We start from the raw sequence: 20,776 nt of genomic DNA on the forward strand, positions 1-20,776 counted from the left end.
AGAATAAAGAGCAACAGTAGGTGTTAAATGAAGTGGGATGGTCTAAAATGCATTTCTGAAGCTTTGCTCCTACCCTTCACCTTCAGCATGCTCTTAGATGGGATCGTTGGCATGGTTACCTCCCCTCCGTCAACACTGCACCACGGTGAATACCGTGTGTCAGGTTGTGAAAGCGAGGGGGGTGACTTATAAATGGAGAAGAAAAAAAGGATGGGGTGTCCCGAGCGAGAGAGATGGGTTGCAAGGTCATAACGGCTTGTCAGAAGTGGGGCAAACATGGGGGATTCAATTGGAGGGAAATACGAGACAAGGTTACGGATCTTGCTCTGAAGAGAGGGGACCCAACAAGACCCTCTGAGTCAGTGTGGCAACCAGGGAGTGCATTGATGGAGACACCAGTCTGACAGACTGAGGACACGACAGGAGACATGTTGTTGTTATTTTGGCTTGAGATTGTTTTGCTGTGTTTAGGGAGTTGATACAAGGGTTGGTGGACAGTTTTTCATCCCAGAGTTGTTGTTTTTTCCACTCACAACTAATTCTCTTCTCTGCTGACGTATGTACTGGCCGAGAGCTGGGCTATAAGTTTGACCAATAGCCAGACGAGTTTCATTCCCTCCCGTCCGGCCCCCCGTCATTCACATGAAACGATTGCAGCAATTAGCAAACAACATGGTGATAAAGTATATTTTATGTCGCTCCCCTCCCCAAATCCTCTTCCCTATTCCCAAACTACCCTGGTTGCGTGCACACTGGCTTGAACTTTTACACTTCGAAGAAGGAGGAATATCGGAGATTTGGCATTTGTGTTGTGAGGATAAGTGTCTGGAGTTTATTTCTATTTTTTGTGCAGACGGAGACTTCTTGGATGTACAGTTCGAGTAAGTGTTCTTTGTTCATTATGTTTGGTGTATTGTGATTTAAACTGATTAGTTTAGTAGTTTTTACAGACACATAGATGTTTTATTTGTTCATATAAAATTTTGAGGGAGTTCTTATTTATTCTCACATAGCCACATTGTCTAAGAATTTGGGCTGTCAAAAAGATAAAAATTGTAAATCAAATTGATAATTTGATGTGCCGATTAATAAATCGAATTAATTGCAATTAATTACATTAATCAATATTTACTGAAAAAGGCCCTCAAATTAAGATAATTTAGTATATAATAATTAAAATAATTATAAATAGCCTTTATATAATATAATATATATAAATATTGTAATTCAGATCATTCAAATACATTACATCATATTTTGTGGCAGCAGACAAATAAAGCTTTTAGACAATACAAAAAGTGGCTTTAAAAATCAAAATATTGTTTGAATTATTTATTCAAAACAAAATTATTGGCCTACTTCTGTCTGTGTTTTTTTATTTTTTATTATTGGTCTATGTACTCATGCATTAGATGGACGCTTTTGGAACATCTCTCTCATTTGTTCTAGTCATAAGTGCTGTGTTTTTAGAATGCAGTGTCAAGTTAAATGTAGTTTGAAACTTCAGAATCCCTTCATTCTGTTTTGCTTTGTCCAGCAGTCTTTGAGCAAAACAGCGCATCATCTGAAGGCAGTGCTGTCTGCTCTCGTTGTTTCAACGAGGCACATTGCATGTACAGCTGACTACTCTCAAAGTGCTGGGTAAGTTATTTAAAAATAGCAATCCACTACAAATTATTAATTATTTATCTAAAATTTTAATCAGATTACTTTACTAATTACTTAATCGAAAAGTAATCATATTACTAATTACTTTAAATTACTTTCTAAAACACTTTTCCACTCAACAAATTCAAAATAATGTCTAAATTTCTTTCTTGTTCATTGTTACACACAAATCAAATACTTACCTCACATTTCTCCTTTACAATGACTCGTTACAAGGCCATAATTCAGGTATTCTACATAAATAATACATTAGAAATAAGCATAGCCCTATAATGTACTTAAAGCTGCACTACGTAAGATTTTTTGGTTACAAATTAACAAATTGACATAAATAAATGAGTACATAAACAATCAGTATTCAAAACAATGTCGTTACCTTTCCCAGATTCGCTACGGTAAGCCTATAAAAATTATTTGAATTTTGAGCAGTCAGGTCGGATTTGGCACGAAATGTAGTTCATCCTTGCATCATTATGTCAAGTCCATAAACACAGGAAAGAAGCACGGCTGTCTCATGTTCCAGTTGGGAAACTATGCTGTTCAGTTCAGTCAGTCACACTCAAGCAGTTCAGGACAGCATCACAGCAATCTGGATGGATGTTTATCTGTTATCCGTTTGGAGAAGTTTTTACCTGCTATAATGCTTGGATATGTGGTCTGGTAGGGTTGTTGAAGCTAATTTGTCATGCTTGTATGAATCGAACATTACTCATGTGTTATCCAATAGCAATGTATCTACGTTGTTGGGGGAAGTTAATGTGACATGTTTACTAATATTTATGACAACTGAATTTAACTTCATGTAATTTTTATAATGCATATTTAAGAATATTATTTTCATGTTTAATAAAGTACATTTTATCACCATCATTACTGAATTATCATTTTATGTTTTTAGTTTACGATGATGTTGTGTGCATTGCATAGACATACTATTGTAGTATTACGGTTCACTTGCATTATCAATGGAGGCTGTACAATATGATTTAATAATAATAAAGTCTTCCATTGAACTCGTATCAGCCATATCACGAGTTTCACCTCTTAAATTGATAAGTGTAGTACAATACAAACATTAATAGAATATAAAATAATCATATTAATATACAGTATACTGGTAACTGATGGTGAATGAGGTAATTAAGTCCCCTATTCTCTATGTAATAGCGCTTTGAGTGTACTGTCTGAAAAGTGTAAAATTCATTCATTCAAAATATGTAAATACGAGTATTTTTCTTCTTCATCAAAGCAAGTAATATTTCAGTTTTAAATGTTTAATTGTATAACATAATATCAACATGAAAATAGCACATTATGTCTCCGGCTCTGAATATCTCCCAGTCAAGATCACACACAGGCGATGACCAGGTAAGCTCAAATCATGAAAATCATCCGCCAGAAGAACAGTGCCGAAACACGACTGACATAAACAGTTCTTCTGCAAATGGCTTGCAATTTTAAGTTTCAACCACAGATGTCGCTAGAGAGCACAAAGTTACATAGTTCAGCTTTAAAAGTAAATTAATTAAAAGTCAGCAACTGTAATCTGATTACAAGAATTTAAAAATGTAATGCATTACATGAATTTTTTTTTACTAAAAAAAGTAATTAGATTACAGAAACTGATTATTTTGTAATTGGATTATATCCAACACTGCCTTCTACTGCTACAGATTCGCAAAAACTTCAAGGTGGTGCATCAAGCTTGAATTGCTCCGATGGAAGAAACATTCCTTATTACAAAATTTGTGTATGGGTCGGGGTATGATTAATTGCATTTTTACACGCCAATTTTCATATAATTAATCACACTAAATTGATGTGTTAAATCAACAGCCCTAGTAAGCATATATGACTACTTCTGCAATGGTTAATATTCACAGCACTTTACGTGCTTTCCGTAAGAGAATATCCTTGTTAGAGAATCTGTGTGTATTTCTGTGCTCCGAACTTGCATGTGGATTAAAAAAATAGCTAAAAGAAAAAGGCTGGGAGAATCTGCAGGAGAATGAATGAATTAGTCAAGGGTCAGCGATGATTCTCATTAAAAACAAATTACTGATGTTGAGAAGGGACAGCTGTGTGACTGAGGTCTAATAGTCCAGCCACTCCTGCTGAAGACTCAAAACCAGTCCACCCGCCCCACACTCTGCCAACCACCCAACTACCCCTCCGCCCTTCTCCATCCTATAACCCCCTGGGAGTGCTGTCAACCTGGCAGATGGGGGAGACAGGAAGTGGCAAAGACCCCGTCCCACTGGGACCTCAACTGAAATAAAGCAGAGGTGAAAAAGGGGATTGGGAGAATGACTACAGCAGGAAGGCCGATGTATAAATGGTGAGAAGGAATGAAGGTGTATTAGGATTAGTCATTTTGTCTCTGTCCACAGCTGTAATTTTCATCATAACTTCCTTTTCTTCAGGAACATGTAGGAATGTGAACTATGCTGTCCAGAACCATAAAAAAGGTTACAAACTCAAGTCATTATGATGGTAACTTGGATCAATTGTGTCCAGGGGGCATTATGCACCTATTGTCAATTTCATGAACATTCAGAAGTAGCATTTCAATTTCCTGTGTGATTTCTTGGCTCACTTGGTGCCCTAGCAAAATAACACATGACACGGGGGAAAACAATTTTTAATAACTTAGTAGTTATTTTAATGTGTTGAAGAGGTGTTACAGGGGTACAGTTTTCATTTAGCATGCAATGAGACCTAACATTTATTTAAAACCAGACATTTATTTATATGTACTGTATATAAAACCAAGCCAGTGATTACCATGTGTTTTTGTTGTGTGGGATAGAGCAGCTCTGACCTTGTTATAATAACTCTTTGAGATCCATGTGAGGAAAAAAGTAATAAGAGTTTCAAGTGACAGTTGACAGTTGCGATTCGATTGGGAATTTATTCTTGTGAATGAGCGATTTCTGCCAAAGCAGAACAATAAACACTCAATAAACAATTTTAAGATGAGTTTCATCCCCTTAAGTAATCTTTACTATAAGATGAGATATCATTTAAGTTTTATTAATGTAATTTTGTGAAGCAGTACACAATTCAATTTGATGGAATTTTGTTATGAAATCTTAAAAATAGGCTCAAATATTTTTTCAACACTTTTTTAAACCTACAATAATCAGCTTAATTGTCTACAAAATATGTATGGAAATTGCATTCAAAATCGGTTTCACTCAAAATCTGAGGGGGAACATTTGAATAAACATGACGCTTCTGACTGACCTATGGATGTGTGTGAATTTTGTGCCGGTGAAGTTAATAATTGATTGACAGGCCAACAAGGGGTCAAATACTGTAAATTGTAAAGTGTGTGCAGTTAAGACTCACCAGGTACCATCCCTGTGAGAGAGGGTGTGGAGTAACTACCCTGCCCAGTTGGAGGGACATGAGGGGGGTATCCAGGAAGCGTGGTGCTTGCCAGGTCACGACCTGTAAAGATTAAAAAAATAATAATAATTTCTAGCATGAAAAGCGCCAAGTCCTTGGGGAACAGTTTATTGATCTGAGTTCTCATTGACACGTTCCAATCACCACAACCCCTTATGAAGCAATTTCATCTATAATTATACAGTAAAATTGGCTTTGACCTTTAATTCCAATAAAATGTGTTGAAATAATGCCATAGCAATGTGACCACAGTTTCTAGCTTTTGTGCATGCGATCTTTGGATATATCAACATGTAACAAAAACATTGTCAAATTCTAAAAGAGTTGTAATCAGTTATAATTATTGCTATGACCATGACACATCCTTTTTGGAATTATGATCTTCTTACTGGTAATAAACATGTTATAAACAGGCTTTAAAGGTGTAATAAGACAACTTATGCATTTTAGTACATGCAGTTTCCAACAAAACTAAAAACTTAAAACGAAAGATGAAGAAACACATTTGTTAAATCAGATTTGATAAATGTACTTAAATTGGTGTTATTTTTTTTTTTACAATGCAAATGTAGCACTGATCTATGCTTTGGCCTATTAATTCAAAGAGGTGACACTTTATGAGATTGGTAAACTAGCAACATTCTGTTTAACCATCCCAATTAATACAGCCATCTCACTTTTTTGTCAGATCACTACAGGTCGGCCCCAGTAATAAAACCTCTAGTATAATTATGCACTGATGTATGACAGGGTCTGGCTGTCTCTACTATTATTGCACAACATGCATGTCCCCTGTCTCCTTCTTGCTCTTCAAGCATGATTCACTAAAGATGGAAGTGCATTCAGAGGAACACATGTTTCTCTAAATTATTTTATTTTTTTAATTTGATAGAATACTTTTTCATTGATCAGTTTATTGAAATTAGATGTAGGCAGTTTTAGGAATGCTGACATGTCCTGCAGTGTGACATGTAATACTACTATTCTAAAGCTTTTTTAAACAGCATTTTGCAAATAATTTTATAATTATTATGTATGCATTTATTTGGCCATATTGATTGAGAGAATACATTGAATATTTGTACTTTGTACAAGACCATTTAAAATGAGCAAGTGAATGCAAGTGGTCCCTTAAAAGGTAAAAAGAAATGGTGACTAGTCACAGCACCAAAAATACACTTTCCCCTATGTATTCATGTAAATTTTAACCTAAAATATTTGTATTGATTTAAAAAAAAGTTAGGAAATTAGGGGTTGCAAAGACTAGTTGAATAGTCTATGCATTAGTTATTGTTGACTAGTTGCTTTCCGCGTGTTTTACATAATGCTTCCGTGGGAAATACTGTGGGTGGCGAAATTCCAAAACGTAGGATGGCAAGGGAAAAAACATTCATATTAATGTGGAAAGCTCTACCTGATGGTTTAGGGTTAGGTTTAGGGGTTGGGTTATAGTTTCTCTGACCAATCAGGTAGCACTTTTCTGACAAATATATCTTCACCCACAATCATCTGTACAACAGTTGCAAGAGGAGGGGTACACCACAAGCAGCTACAGGTAATCCAGGTGACACTAAAATATGTTCAGAAACTTATGTTAACTTTTAGCTACGTTACATCTTGACGTATGCCTACATGTTGTTACACATTTCTAATACAAAGGTGCTTATGAGGAGACAACATAATGGTTGATGTTTATTCCATCTGATTTGTTCTCAAACAAAACAACACTCAGAATGTTGCTCATAATCATTCATTGAGGTGTCAAACTTCATTCACGCATTTCAATGGCAACCAATAGGACCCCAGGCACAGACTAGCTGGCTATCTAATGCGTGATGACATGTAGCTACGTTGCTATTTTTTAAATTACATATAACTATCTAAAACCTATAACATTGTAGCGAATATATATATTTTTTTCTATTGTATACTGTGAAATTCAATAGGTAGGGGAGTTGAATTTCTGCCCCACCTTGTGTGGCATCAGTCAAAACTCTAGAGATTATTGATTACAGCTCATTAAAATCAGATGAGGATGGTTAAATAAAAAGATTAATGAAAGATTTAACTTGTTAACCATTTCACAATGATCACTGCTCATTTCTAAATGTAACTCTCTCTCTCTCTCTCTCTCTCTCTCTCTCTCTCTCTGTTGTGTGGATGTATAACTGTATTAGGCTACATGACATGGCTGTCAGAGTGAATCATCTCTCAGTCTGCATATGGTGTTGATCTATAGACTGCAGCCCATTCATCATAATAAACAACATAACTCTCAGTTTATCCATTCCCTTCAACACAGCCACCGTTTAAAGCTTTGTAGAGCCTGTGGGGAGGAGGGAGGCAAGAACAGAGTCAGAGGAGGGAAACGGAATACTTTATCAGAGATTTTAAAGGGCTGATGACAGGGCTAGACTGGGAGTAAAAACCAGCCCTGGAAATATTCAGCCCATGTGGCCCGTTCCCCCATGTGTTCTGTTAAGTTGCCATGTCGGGGAGTTGTACATTTTAAGCATAAAGTATATTTCAGTTTTGACATGAATGCTTAGCGTCTGCATACGGTACAGTGCTCAGCCTTTTAAAAATATAATTCATTTGACTGTGCACGCATATGTCTACAACTGCTATGAGATACTGGACTATTTCTCTTTAAGAGTTTAGACCCATAAAGATGTCTTTATATTCCTTCAGACTTGAGTCATACAAATGCAGGCATCTCTTGGCCTCGTCACACACACATTCTTGATGTGCACATACACTGTTGTTGTTTCCACCTTCAACTCCTGTTGTTTAGTGCTGATTACATCTTCTTATAGCACTTTTTTGTCACAGCAACAGCTCAACAGTCAGTGTTGGCACCTTGTTGATCCATAAATTAGTGCAAATAATTCCAGGCACATGTGCATATTACACATTCAGAGTATGCATTTACATGACATTTATGCTTTTGGTAGATGGTTTTATCCAAAGTGACTTACAGTGCATTCATACTGCACATCTGATCAGTTTGTGTGTTCCTTGGGAATCGAACCCATGATCTTGGCAATACTAGCGTCATGCTCTACCAGTTGAACTACACGAACCCCTATGCACAATTAGAAAAAATGAGCCACACACATTCAGTGCTCGAACACTTTGCTAAAGACAAAATTTGTGTCATGCATCCTGTACACAGACGCCTAGCATTCATGTCTGAACAAAGTATACTTTGGGCTTAAGGTGACAGGAAGACATTAGTGAAGACTGGATACTAATTCACTCTGGGTCAGTGGACAGGGCAACAGCAAGAAAGACAGAAAGGGACAGAGAGAAAGATGGACCCTTCAGAGAAAGAGCAGACAAGGTCTGGGGCCAGATTCACGAAACATTCTTAAGAAGAAATTTCTTCTTATTTACCAATTTCTTCTTAATTTCTAACTTAAGAAAAAAGTTATGAATATTTTGTATTCCCGAAAAAACTTCTTAAGAAAGTTCTTATCTTTTTTCTTAAGATTGTTCTTAAGACAAAACTTAAGAAGGATTCAAATTCTCGGGAAAAACTGTTCATCGTACATAACATTTTAAAGTTAGGATAACCTCACAGTTGCCTTAAATCCTAAAAGGTAATATGTTTAATGAATTAACTGGGGTTTTCATGATGAATTTGAAGTCACAATGGGCTGTTTACATAGAAATGTGATTTTAGACCAAAAAACGTTTTTGACTGTTTTGTGTTTAATTATATTTTTATTTTCAGCTTTCAAACCATGTAAATGTTATCACCAAATTCAAACAATAAATGTTGTTTTCAAGCTTATTAATGTGGTGACCAATCATGCTAACGGAAGCGCTGTATATAGCGTTCTCTCTCCGTGATCTTTAAGTTAGGATGACATTGTCATCTTTAGAGTTCATAGAAACATAATAATTATAACATTAGAAAGCTGAGACTTTCTTTTTCACCCCCATCCACATCCCTAATGGAGATGGGCACAGCGGAGACAGACTCCGCCACCCTTTCCCATTTACCCGCCTCAAAATTTCCGACGTGATATTATTATCAAGCTTCCCAAGGAGAACCTTTTCCTTGCAGTAATTTCCTCAGCTCTTTTCTACTAATGTCAAATTAAAAGTTATCAAATGTTAGCAGCAAGTAAATTCTCCTATGATGGGTAGTGTCGTTAAACTAACACATCTCACGCACTTTACATAAAACATTTTTTAACAAAATTATCGCGAGGTGCTTGCTACATTAAAAAAAAAGGTTAATAGATAAAGGTAACATTATGATTTAGCAGTGCTGAAGTATTGAATTTGGCTATGTGACAAGGCAAGATTATGAGCAGGCTGATTAGACAACGTCAAAGCCTGTCTTTTTATTATAAGAAAAAAATTAAGATGTTCTTAAGAAAATATTTGAGAACTTCTTAAGAATTTTTCCAGAATTGCACTTAGGAACGTTCTTACGAACTTCTTACAATTCATATATATTTATAATATGTTATTTTGGGCTTTCTTAATTTTTTTCTGAAGACCATTTTCGTGAATCTGGCCCCTGGTCCTCTGAGAGACATTGTCATTAGACTGAGGAATGAAAGAATGAAAGAGGATAGACAGAAAAGATACAGATAAAATCACTGAAATTATCTGGTATATGTGTTAGAGACAGGACCTGGGGGTTGTGTATATATACTCACTGAGCACTTTAATGTGATTATCTAATCAGCCAATCATGTGGCAGCAGTGCAATGCATATAATCATGCAGATATGGGACAGGAGCTTCAATAAATGTTCACATCAACCATCAGTATGGGGAAAAAATTTGATATCAGTGATTTCAACCATGGCATGATTGTTTGTGCCAGACGGGCTGGTTTCACTATTTCTGTAACTGCTGATCTCCTGGGATTTTCACGCACAACAGTATGTAGAGTTTACTCAGAATGGTGCCAAAAATAAAAAACATCCAGTGAGCGGCAGTTCTGCGGACAGAAAAGCCTTGTTGATGAGGAAGGTCAATTGAGAATGCCAGACTGGTTAGAGCTGACAGAAAGGCTACAGTAACTCAGATAACCACTCTATACAATTGTAGTGAGCAGAATAGCATTTCAGAATGCACAACATGTCAAAGCGGAAGGGCTACAACAGCAGAAGGCCATGTTGTGGTCATTGCTTAGTGAGTGTGCATGCAGTACTGTGCAAAAGTCTTAGGCACATAAGATGTTTCACAGAAAAATGTGTCTGCTTTAGTATGTCAATAGGAAATATAAATTTTAGACTCCCAAACATTCCTTTTGCAGACAGAATAGAATAGATTAGAATAAAAGAACAGGGAGCCCTGCAACAGATGGCATGGCCCCCAAAGAGCTCCCCACTGAACATCGAATCAGTCTGGGATTACATGAAGAGACAGAAACAATTGAGACAGCCTAAATAGATAGAAGAACTGTGGTGAATTCTCCAAGAAGTTTGGAACATCCTATCTGCCAACAACCAAGAAAAATTGTGTCCAGGTGCACCTAGAAGAATTGCTGCTGTTTTGAAGGCAAAGGTGGTCACACCAAATATTGATTTAGGTTTTTTATGTTTACTGTACTTTGTATGATGTTAATTGATTTAAAGACATCCTCACTATGCAACATTTTTCACAAGTGCCTGAAACATTTGCACAGTACTGTATATATACAGTATATAAGGCTATATAAGGCAAAAATACCAAAAAATACAAAATCGCTTCTCTGCTATTTCTACTGTAGTCTTAATACATAGATGTCTAAATGTTCTTGCATGAATGTGTCATTCATAAATTGGAAATAAAATATGATTAGTAATGGAGATGAAAAAAATGCTGATTTCTGTTCTGCCGATAGGGGGCACCATTATGCAAACATGAGTAACCCACTCTGTCTTTCCACATGATCCATTGCCTAAGTAATTCATTCTTCCTTTCTCTCCCTCCTCACACACACAGACACATGCACACAGTCTAGATGTACAGGTTTCAATCTACCTTGTCAGATGGTCCACAAATCCCAATCACATGATTCCCTCGTTAGAGCTACTGTCCAAGCGGCTCTTAATTAGCGCTCCCTTACTCCCAAATGGAGTCAGAGAGTGAGGGAGAGGAGGAGACAAGTATATAGTAATTACAGGTCTCCATCCACTCACTCTGTCCCTTAGGATACTGAGTCTGAATCTAAATCACTGTTTATCAGGTTTGATAATACTCTCATCTCACCAGTGACCTAGTGTTGGACTGCAAGGATTTTAGTACCCATGTGATACAAATATGGGTGTTTTGACCAAAATACTAAATCACATTATAAGTTTTATTTATTTGTATTTATTTATTATAATTTTTTTATGGTAATGGAGATTTTTGCTAATTCAGTTTGCAGAGTATACTTCAGTTGTGTCTGGTGTTGACTGTGCTAAGCACAACCTGCTCTGTATTTTGCTCCCATGTGTAAATAACATAAAGCAGTCCAGTTTAGAAATATCTACCACTTTTTTTACTACTGATGATTTTAACTATTGGTGATCAGTTTATGTCCGTTTATGTCAGTGTTTGTGTAGATTTATATTTGTGTTTGATGGGATAATAATGGCCTTTTCAATGCAAATACACACAAACAAAAATGAGTTGAAAATAAATAGGATCTTTGTTTCGACAAGGACTGTTCAAAATCAATTATGTTCCTGCAGGGCCAAGTCCTACGGAGCTCCTTAGAGGACAGGGTGAGATATTTTGTGTTCCCTCGCAATAAACTAACCATGGTTTACAACAGTAACCATAGCTGAACAATGGTATTTGTAGTGAAACCACTGTAACCTCAAAATTTACCATTGTTTTACAATAATAACTATAGTTCAGCTATGGTATTTGTAGTAAAACCATAGTAACTATACAGAAAACTATGGTAATAAAAATCATTATGTTGTTGTTACTATGGTTTTACTACAAATACCATAGTTCAACTAAGTTTCCGCCAAAAAAATTTACTACAGTCATGGTTACCACAATATTGCTATAGGCCTTGTAAAACCATGGTTTCCGCCAAAACGCAGTGTAGTAACTACGATCATGGTTACTTCAATATTACAATAGTTAAATCATAGTTAATTGAATCCAAACCATGGTTTCAGCCCAAAAAACATTCAGAGTATCTTCAGGGTCGCAAATTCATCTCTCATGCTCTGGACTGACTACCACCCCTGGAATCACGAGTTTGAATCCAGGGTGTGCTGAGTAACTCCAGCCAGGTTTCCAAAGCAACTAATTGGCCCGGTAGACACGTTGGGTAGAGTCATGTGGGTTACTTTCCTCGTGGTCGCTATATGGTGGTTCTCGCTCTTGGTGGGGCACATGGAGGGTTGTGCATGGATGCTGTGGTGAATAACATGAGCCTCCACACACGCTAGGTCTCCGCGGTAACAAGCTTGTTACCGAGTAACAAGGTGAGTAACTGTGCCACCACAAGGAATCAGAGCACATTTGGAATTTGGCATGCCAAATTGGGGAGAAAATCAAAAAATGAGTCAATTATTTCCCTGCTTGTGGTCTGACACAAAAAAAAAGTGTATCCTTTTAACCCTTCCGTGTTTGATATTGTGCATTGTGTATTGTGTGTGTTTCTTTCAGTGAAAAGAAACAAAAAGATCTTTATAAGGATGACGTTTTGCAAATATAATAATATAAAGCAAGCGATATATCCCTCTGTCTGATGGGCACGAGAGCTGTTTTATATAAGCGGCACTTATTGAGACTGATTGCGTTCATTGTGAACACATGAAACTTAAGATACTTTGCTCTTGGCTTCCTTTCGTTCTGAAAGCCGAAGCCGCTCCCGTCTCCTCCTACTATAATTCTTCTGCAACTCCAAAGGCACCGCACGAGGGAGGCACATGAGGACTGGAAATAGAGCGCAGAGATGTGAGGAGGATTTGTCACCTTCCCAGCCTTGCGTGCCCCTTCTCCTCCAAACCAAGCGGCTTCGCCCATTCAGTACGATCACTGTTATTGCCTGGGCTGAGCCCACTCAGACACAGCACTTGCTGAGATTAATTGCATTTAATTGTAAGTGCATATAACTTGAAAAATTTTGATCTCGGCTCATTCAGAAAGCCAAAGCCACTCCCCTCCCCTCCCATCATCACCTGGGCTGAGTCCATACTGACACAGCACTCAGCGAGATTGATTGTGTTAATTGCAAGCATGATACTTGAAATGCTTCGCTCTCTGCTTGCTTTTGGGCAAGCTGACGCTGGTCCCCTCTCCTCCCTGTATCTAGCAAGGATGGGATCCGGAGCATGGAGAAGATGATGAAGATGATTTGTCGCCAACCTGAGCCCTGCATCTCTCCTCTTCTCAATCTCAAGTGGCTTTACCTGTTCAGTACACCTGTGGCGATTTACAGCAGAGCTATTTTGTTTTTGGGCTTTCATTAGTGAGACATGTACATGCTCAGGCTTACCGTAATTTACTCCCGTGGACTTGAAAATGGGACAAGCAGCCTCTGAGAGTTTCTCGCTTGGGCCTCAAAAAAAGGATGAATGCTGTTCACCGTGTTGGCGCGCCTCCGAGTTTCACCACTGGTGCCATTCTTTCCAGAGCTGCATGAGCAGCTTATAATGGCTTGACGTTCTTCCTAGTCAGTGAGAGTTCCGGTCTCTGGCACTGCCTTTGTGATACTTGTTAAATGTTTCAAGATTTGGCACTTTGGCCACCAAGGTCTCTGCCCAGTAAACTGTATTTTAATACACTCCTTTGCATATTTATTTCTTCATTTATATCAATTATCTTTTATAATAACACTTCACATTTTAATATCTACAATGAAAATGCATGATAGTGTCATTTATGCAGCAATGTTGCTGATTAATACCAGCTGCATTCAAAAGCACAACCTTGCAGTCGTGTCGCAGGTAATTGAATCATAAGTCTCCCAATGCTCAGTGGATCAACACCCTTGCCAGTGCCCGAATTCATGTTCATGATATAGGCCTTCTGATTCATGACATTCATGGAGCTAGGGAGCTGATTAGCCTTTTTCAAACTTCCGCTAACAACAACGGCTATTGAAATGTGAGCAAGATCTGCTGGAATCAAAGTCATCATGCAAATTAAATAGCATGTAAATATTTGAACTGACTTTAAACTTTTTTGGTGAAGATCTCTAATTAAGATCTTAATTATGGGACAAGAACATCCTGATAATTTTAAGGAAGGCATATTGCAACGGAATCCAGCACATTCACTGAGATATTTAAGCTGTTACTAGTGCTTTTGGTCTAGTCCTAGACTACACTGTTAATAAATAACTCATGAATTCTCAGCCATTTAATTCTCTGTCTGGTTGGGTCGGCTCTGCATTATCGCAAGTGAAAACAGCACATTGTGTGCTGAGAAAATCATCGGCAGCCAGTTCACATCCCTCACACACCGGTACAGCTCCAGAATGAGAAGCAGGACAGGGAAAATCCCGTCTGATCGCTTTCACCCTGGACACTTTCATAAACATGGAGACTGCTGTCATCTCTCTCATTCAAATGCTCTTCACATTATCATAAAACAAAAAGTGTTGTAAAGTTTCACATTCAGGATATAAATTAAACTCATTTCACATCATTAAGCCAAACCAACTAGGACATACACCTTTTATATAGCACAAGGCAACATAGAAATGTTATCATCCCTATCAATAAAAGAACTTAATTACAATTGTGAAATGTTCAGAAAAATATCCCTTTCATCAGACAAGCCTTTTTTCATGAGACTGTTTCTTATCATTTTTGAGAAATGTATGTAGCTAATAGTCTTACTCTGTTAACCTGTAATGGCTCTTATGGCTGCTCATCATCATCTTAAAGTCTGTAAATCTATGCTGAAAAATCAGATATAGTGCTTACGTCAATATGCACATGTTAATACTGTTATAATTTGTATTAAATGCATTGTTTACTGCACAGTTCTTTATTGCTCTATGCTGCTGTTACTGGGATGGCAGGGTTAATGTACATTGTGTGCAGGCCTGGCTCCACAGGGGGGCCTGGGTGGGCCTGGCTTTTTGAGCATAGAAACTCAAAAGAGACTGCATCATAAGTAGCTGAATCATTTGGGAAAAGATGATAAATAATTTCTATGTACAGTATATTATATTGTGAATCATTGTAAAATCATACAGAAGAGGTAAGAAGCATTATTCGAGACAAATGTATACTAAAGTAATAGCCGCAAACACATAGCATAAGTAGCTATACCCTGTGTGAACACGAATTCGGCAAGGGTGTTTATCCACTGAACATTGGGACACTTACGGTTCAATCACCTGTGACACAATAACGAGCTTGCGCATTCAAGCGCAGCTGTTATTAATCAGCACCATCGCTGTATAAATGACACTATCCTTCATATTCGTTGAAGATATTCAAACGTACAGTGTTATTATGAAAGATAAATGACATTAAATAAAGAAATAAAAATATAAATTAGTGTATTTTAAACCTACTTTTAACAACTCTACAACCTCATTCACACTGGACTCCTATCCTGATTCCAGGATACTGCCGGGATCAGACTGTGTGAATGCAAGCAGGTGCCGGAATGCCAGGAAATTTTATCCCGGGATCAGACCCTAGTAACATTGCTGGGATCAATCCAGAACGTGTTTGTGTGAAGAAAAGCAGAGCTGATACCGTAAAGGATGTGTGTCGTAGTGATACGGCCATTGGTGTTGATGTAAATTTTTGTCCACCGGTTGGTGTTGTCTCTTCCAGGGTGGAGTTTAGGAGCAGGTGTTCTAAATTACCTGAGATGAGAGCTGGAATAAGCAGCCCATAAAAAGGCCCTTCTCCCCAGTGTGTTTGCCTCCTCTCACCAGCACCTGGATCTGCTTTTTGAATTCTTTTTGGATTTATTATGTTATTTATTTATTTTTTTTATAATTAATAAACATTTTTATATTATATTAAATAAGTTAGGCCCCGTGCCCCCCATCTAGAATCGCCACTGACCAGAAGAAAGCTAATAATGCTAATCGTGTCTTTCTCATTTACATGGGCAACAATTAAGTGGTATGCATTAAAGAACAACATGAAATGAATAGTAAATGTTTAATCTTGTTCAAAAACTAAATAAATAAAGGGTTTAAAGTAACATGTACATGCCGCATCATTATAACATAAAAGTTATTGGAGCGGTCTCACATAAACGCTCCAGAAAAATATTTCAGTTGCATAAGCACAACAGCATAACAGCAAGCAGTGTCCTGAAGCACCTTTTTCTCATTGTGAGTATGCGAACAAACACCGTAATCATTACAGACAGGGAACGTGCATTCCGGAAAAAAAGGCAAGGTAAAAGACTCAGATGAAAATTACAGTAATGTAGTATTTAAACAGGAGCCGCCTGTAGTTCATATAAAACAGTACTACATTGCATATTAGAGAAACAACAGTAAGCGTACTGTATTTGGTAAACGGTATGTTGTTGTAAATTATAATAATATTACCATATGATTTTATTTTAAGTAATGTACTGGCATCTGTGCTGCCAGTAATGTACTGTAAATTAACAGGATGTTTTTTTACAGTGTTAATTATACATTAGAAACACAACCACAACCAAACAGTACGCTTTTACCAGTTTTGTAATGACTAAATATAGCTTTTTATAAAAACCTATAGGTTTTAACTCGCCACAGCGCTTGCAACCTTACAACAAGAAAATTTATTTATTTATATTTTCCAACACATTAGGTTCCAAATAATACATTTCTGGTTTTCTCCCAAATATAGCTTTTATTTTCTGTTTCAAAGCTTGTAGAAATCATGATCTAAAAGATGACATTTGCCTAGATGCTTCTCAATGCTTAATCGCAGCGTAACAGTTAGCATACAATGTGTATATTACTGAATCGAATGCACAACTTAACTGCTTCAGGGCAGAATCATTGAAAATGATTAGTTTTTAGAAAAATATAATATTTCTGTTATTTAATATTAATAATATTGCAATGCATCTTGATACTGTGAATTGTTTTAGTTTGTATGTTTGTTTTCTTTTTTTTTTTTTTTGACAGTTTTCACTTTCAATCTTTATTGTCCTTGTGAGGCATTTCAGTTGGTAGACAGCAGCCAATAACACAAAAACAATTAACATCGAACAAAACAAAAATGATCTTATGAGCAATTCATAAAAGTAGACCTTACTGCTGGAATAGAATAAAAAAAATTGGCTATCATGCAGATCTCACACAGGGACCAGCTATTCGCCATCTGCGCAGACGATGAAATTAACCGTCAGTTTAGTTTTACCGTACACAGTTTATTTGTTTACAAAAAGATGAAAGAGTGGGCTTTTTGAAAGAAAAGACGTGTTTATCAGTAAACTCAAGACATCACACCATGATATCACTTTTGTCTTTATAGGATTGTCTCGGGATGTGTGTGAATGCGAGCACAGATTACAGGAAAGCTCTTGCAGTGGGAACGAACAAATTTTGGAGTCCCAGAACAGTTGCCAGAATGACTTTTCCTGGTATTAATCCCGGGATCTCTGTGTGAAAGGGGCTTAATATTTAAAAGTTTTTTTTTTCTTTCATCGTCATTATGCACAGTAAAACCAATTGCCTTAATAAAATCAAGTAAATATACTTATTTGGCTCAAGTAAAGTGGACTATTCCTAGTTCACTTTACTTGAGGCAAATAATTACATTTACTTTTTTAAGGCAATCGGTTCACATGCTTTTTTAAGTAAGGTTAACTAATTAGATTTTACAGTGTGGATGAAAGACATTACAAAAAACATCTCTTTTAAAGAGAAAATAACGCTTTGACATCATATACTTGTACTCCTCTTCTAATGAACTGAGAGACTTCAGAAGACATGACGACGTTTCTGGTAAGGGAACATAGTGAGCAAAGATGCTCCCTGGTTTTTATGGTGCATTTTGGGATTTTTTTAGGGAGCGAACATTTCAATACCCTGAAACGATTTTGTGATTGAGACAGCCCTAGAAATGGCAGACTCCCTGATCAGTAACCTGACTACTGAACTAGAGAGCTGATTGAGACACACCCATAGTTTCCGATTCTTCCGATTCTGGAAAAGGCTAATTGAGACACACTTATGGTTGCTTTTCAAACTCGTCAAGTATAGTTCTTCTCTTTCATGATAGGCGGAGGGTGGACCAGCTAAAAGGTGTGTTGCGCCAACTACCGTACCAGGGCAAAATTGCTTGTCAATTAGTGGCACCTATTGTAAAGACGTGAATGTGCTAATGGTGATCATTTGCCTTGCTTTTAATGTAAAATGGGCCATTCGACAGTGATTCGTTTTGCATTATCGGGTCACTTCTGGTCTGAAAAGGCCTTAACTCTGCAAGACAGTGGGCTTGCATTAACAGAACTAGATAACCCTGATGTTGGCATTTAAACTGAATGTAAATGAATGGCGCTAAGAAATTTGCGATAATCTAATGTGTAATTTGCTTACCGGACACTAGTTGATATGATTGAGGTCCTGTAACGGTTGAACCCAACTCTGCTCCTGTATGATTAGCCAAGCTGTTCTTCATCTCCTCCAATCCACCAGCCAGAGATGCCATGGCCGAGTAATCAGATGTCTACAGAGAGAGATTTCATTAGATGGCTACAATAGAAGAAAATCGACACCATGAAATCACTACATATATTAACCTGGCATCTTTGTATTTGCTTGTGTGTGTTTTATGCACTTCTCTGTATGTGTCTGATATGTGCTCCACAAGTAGGTGTTCAGAGATATTGAAGAGTGGTGGTGTAAATCCAGGTTATATATGTGGCCGGCCTCAGACTGACCCTGCTTGTGTGCTTTCATTAACAATTTCTTACAATGATCCCCCCCCCCACCACCACCACACACACATGCACACGCACACATACACACACATTCATCTCCATTGGTGGTAATGGAGATTTTCACTCAGGTGTGTAAGGGGTTTGATGGCTGACTTTGGGAAGTAGAGGTCGCTTCTGTTTTATTGCTGGAGGAGGTTATTAATAACCCTGATTAGGTGTGGATTACACCCAACAGTATCTAGACAGTCACACCTGCCCCTGCTGTTACCTTGCAGTTACCATTTAAGACTATTAACATCCACTTTTAACATTCCTGTAAACAAATGTTAAACTATAAGCAAACTTGTGCTGTATTACACAGGGTATTTGTTTGTGTATGTGAGTGAATGTGTGGATGTGTATCACAGTGACCCCTTAAACACCTCTGTGCTCATCACCACAGCGAGGGCAGTAGACTGTGACCTTACCAATCAGAGCTCATGCCGTCCACCTCCTCTCTCCTCCTCTCTCTCTCTCCATCCCTGACTCGAATGTATTTTTCTCTGTGTTTCAGTCATTCAGTTTGAGAGCACTCCCTCTCCATTTATGCAGCTTACAACCCCCCCCCCCCCCCAATCATGTGTGTATGTAGATTGGGAAGTTAGCTGTAGTAATTGGGGATTATGAAGTGTGGCCTTGCCTCTGACGGCAGACTAGTGAAGATGGATGATTCTCATTTTAGCCTGTAAATGTTGTCAATTCTGAAGCTATGCAACCCATCAACGCCTATCATGCACACACATACACATTTCACATACAGAAACACACAGTACACACACCACAGCTGGGGCAAAGATTGGAGTAGGGCCAGACATTGAGAGAGAGTGAGAGAGAGAAAAAAAATGCATTGACAAAAAGGGTGTGAAGAAATGGGGTTTGTAAAAAGAGAGAACAATGGAGAACAAAAAATGAGAAAAAAGCTTTTTATTTTATAGATTTTGACTAAATAACAGGCACGTGACTATCTGAAACTTACTGGAATTCCATTTCAACTGCTCTCTATCGCTATCCCTCTCTCTCTGGGGTCACAGTTTTCTCTGGGGTAGTTTTTGACACAGCCCCTCTGTAATGGCTCTTCTCTCAGCGCACATCAATAACAGATGAGGCCCCTAATCGCACGACACGAAAATAATTTCACCCCAACCCACAGCCACATTTACATAATAGTATTTCCTCTCAGATGCTCTTTCTCTCTCCCATTCCCTCTATGTCCCTTTCTTTCTTTTTCCCTCAGCATGTATGTATTGTCTCCTGGAAGAGCATGTAAACTGCAATCTTTTTCTCTTCATGAATGATTGGAATTATTTGTCTTGTTCTTTCCCAGTTCCTTGATCTTTCCGTCTCTCCTTCTCTCTGTCTGTCTGACTCTCGGTCTGGTTGGTTAATTAGTTCAGGGTAAGGGCTGTTGGGCTGTTGATGTATCTCTGGCATAATGTAAGGAGATGGAAAGAGGAAATTCAAATGAAAAGACTCACGAGCGTGCACTGTTTTATATGCTCCCCTTTGAAGTGCAGGACACTAATTAATAGATCTGCCAGTGCTTAATGGTCCTTCCAGCACCACAAACTGAGAGATGGAGAGAGCAAATGAGAGGAGAAGTGGAAAGAAGGGTAATGTGGCTAGAAATGTAAAAGAGACTGAGAGAGGGAGAGGGAGGGAAGGAGGAAAGATGAAAAAGAAATTTCATCACTATCTAATGGATATACCTTGACTGTAAATTTATTGGAGAAGAAAGAGAGAAATGCATTTACATTTTATGTTTATATTCTTGGCAGATGCTTTCTTACTAAAGCGACTGTTGTGACAGTGCACAGTATTTAACATGAGAAGATAACTAA

The 20,776-nt window shown here is 37.7% G+C and overlaps 1 protein-coding gene across 5 annotated transcripts in view; it reads right to left on the reverse strand.

The window, feature by feature from the left end:
• pax5 (paired box 5) overlaps window positions 1-20,776 on the reverse strand; it is a 76,991-nt gene that overhangs the window by 11,179 nt on the left and 45,036 nt on the right. For all 5 annotated transcript variants that reach the window (XR_007897685.1, XM_051702371.1, XM_051702373.1 and 2 more), the window contains exons 7-8: window positions 18,556-18,685; window positions 5,020-5,121 (exon numbers count right to left, since the gene is read on the reverse strand). Coding sequence is in view for 4 of the 5 variants with exons in the window: in XM_051702371.1 (XP_051558331.1) it covers window positions 5,020-5,121; window positions 18,556-18,685 (232 nt within the window). In the remaining variant the exon portion in view is untranslated. The remainder of the gene's footprint in view (window positions 1-5,019; window positions 5,122-18,555; window positions 18,686-20,776) is intronic.

Source organism: Myxocyprinus asiaticus, chromosome 7 (genome assembly GCF_019703515.2).
Source record: "Myxocyprinus asiaticus isolate MX2 ecotype Aquarium Trade chromosome 7, UBuf_Myxa_2, whole genome shotgun sequence".
Classification (NCBI taxonomy): Eukaryota; Metazoa; Chordata; class Actinopteri; order Cypriniformes; family Catostomidae; genus Myxocyprinus; species Myxocyprinus asiaticus.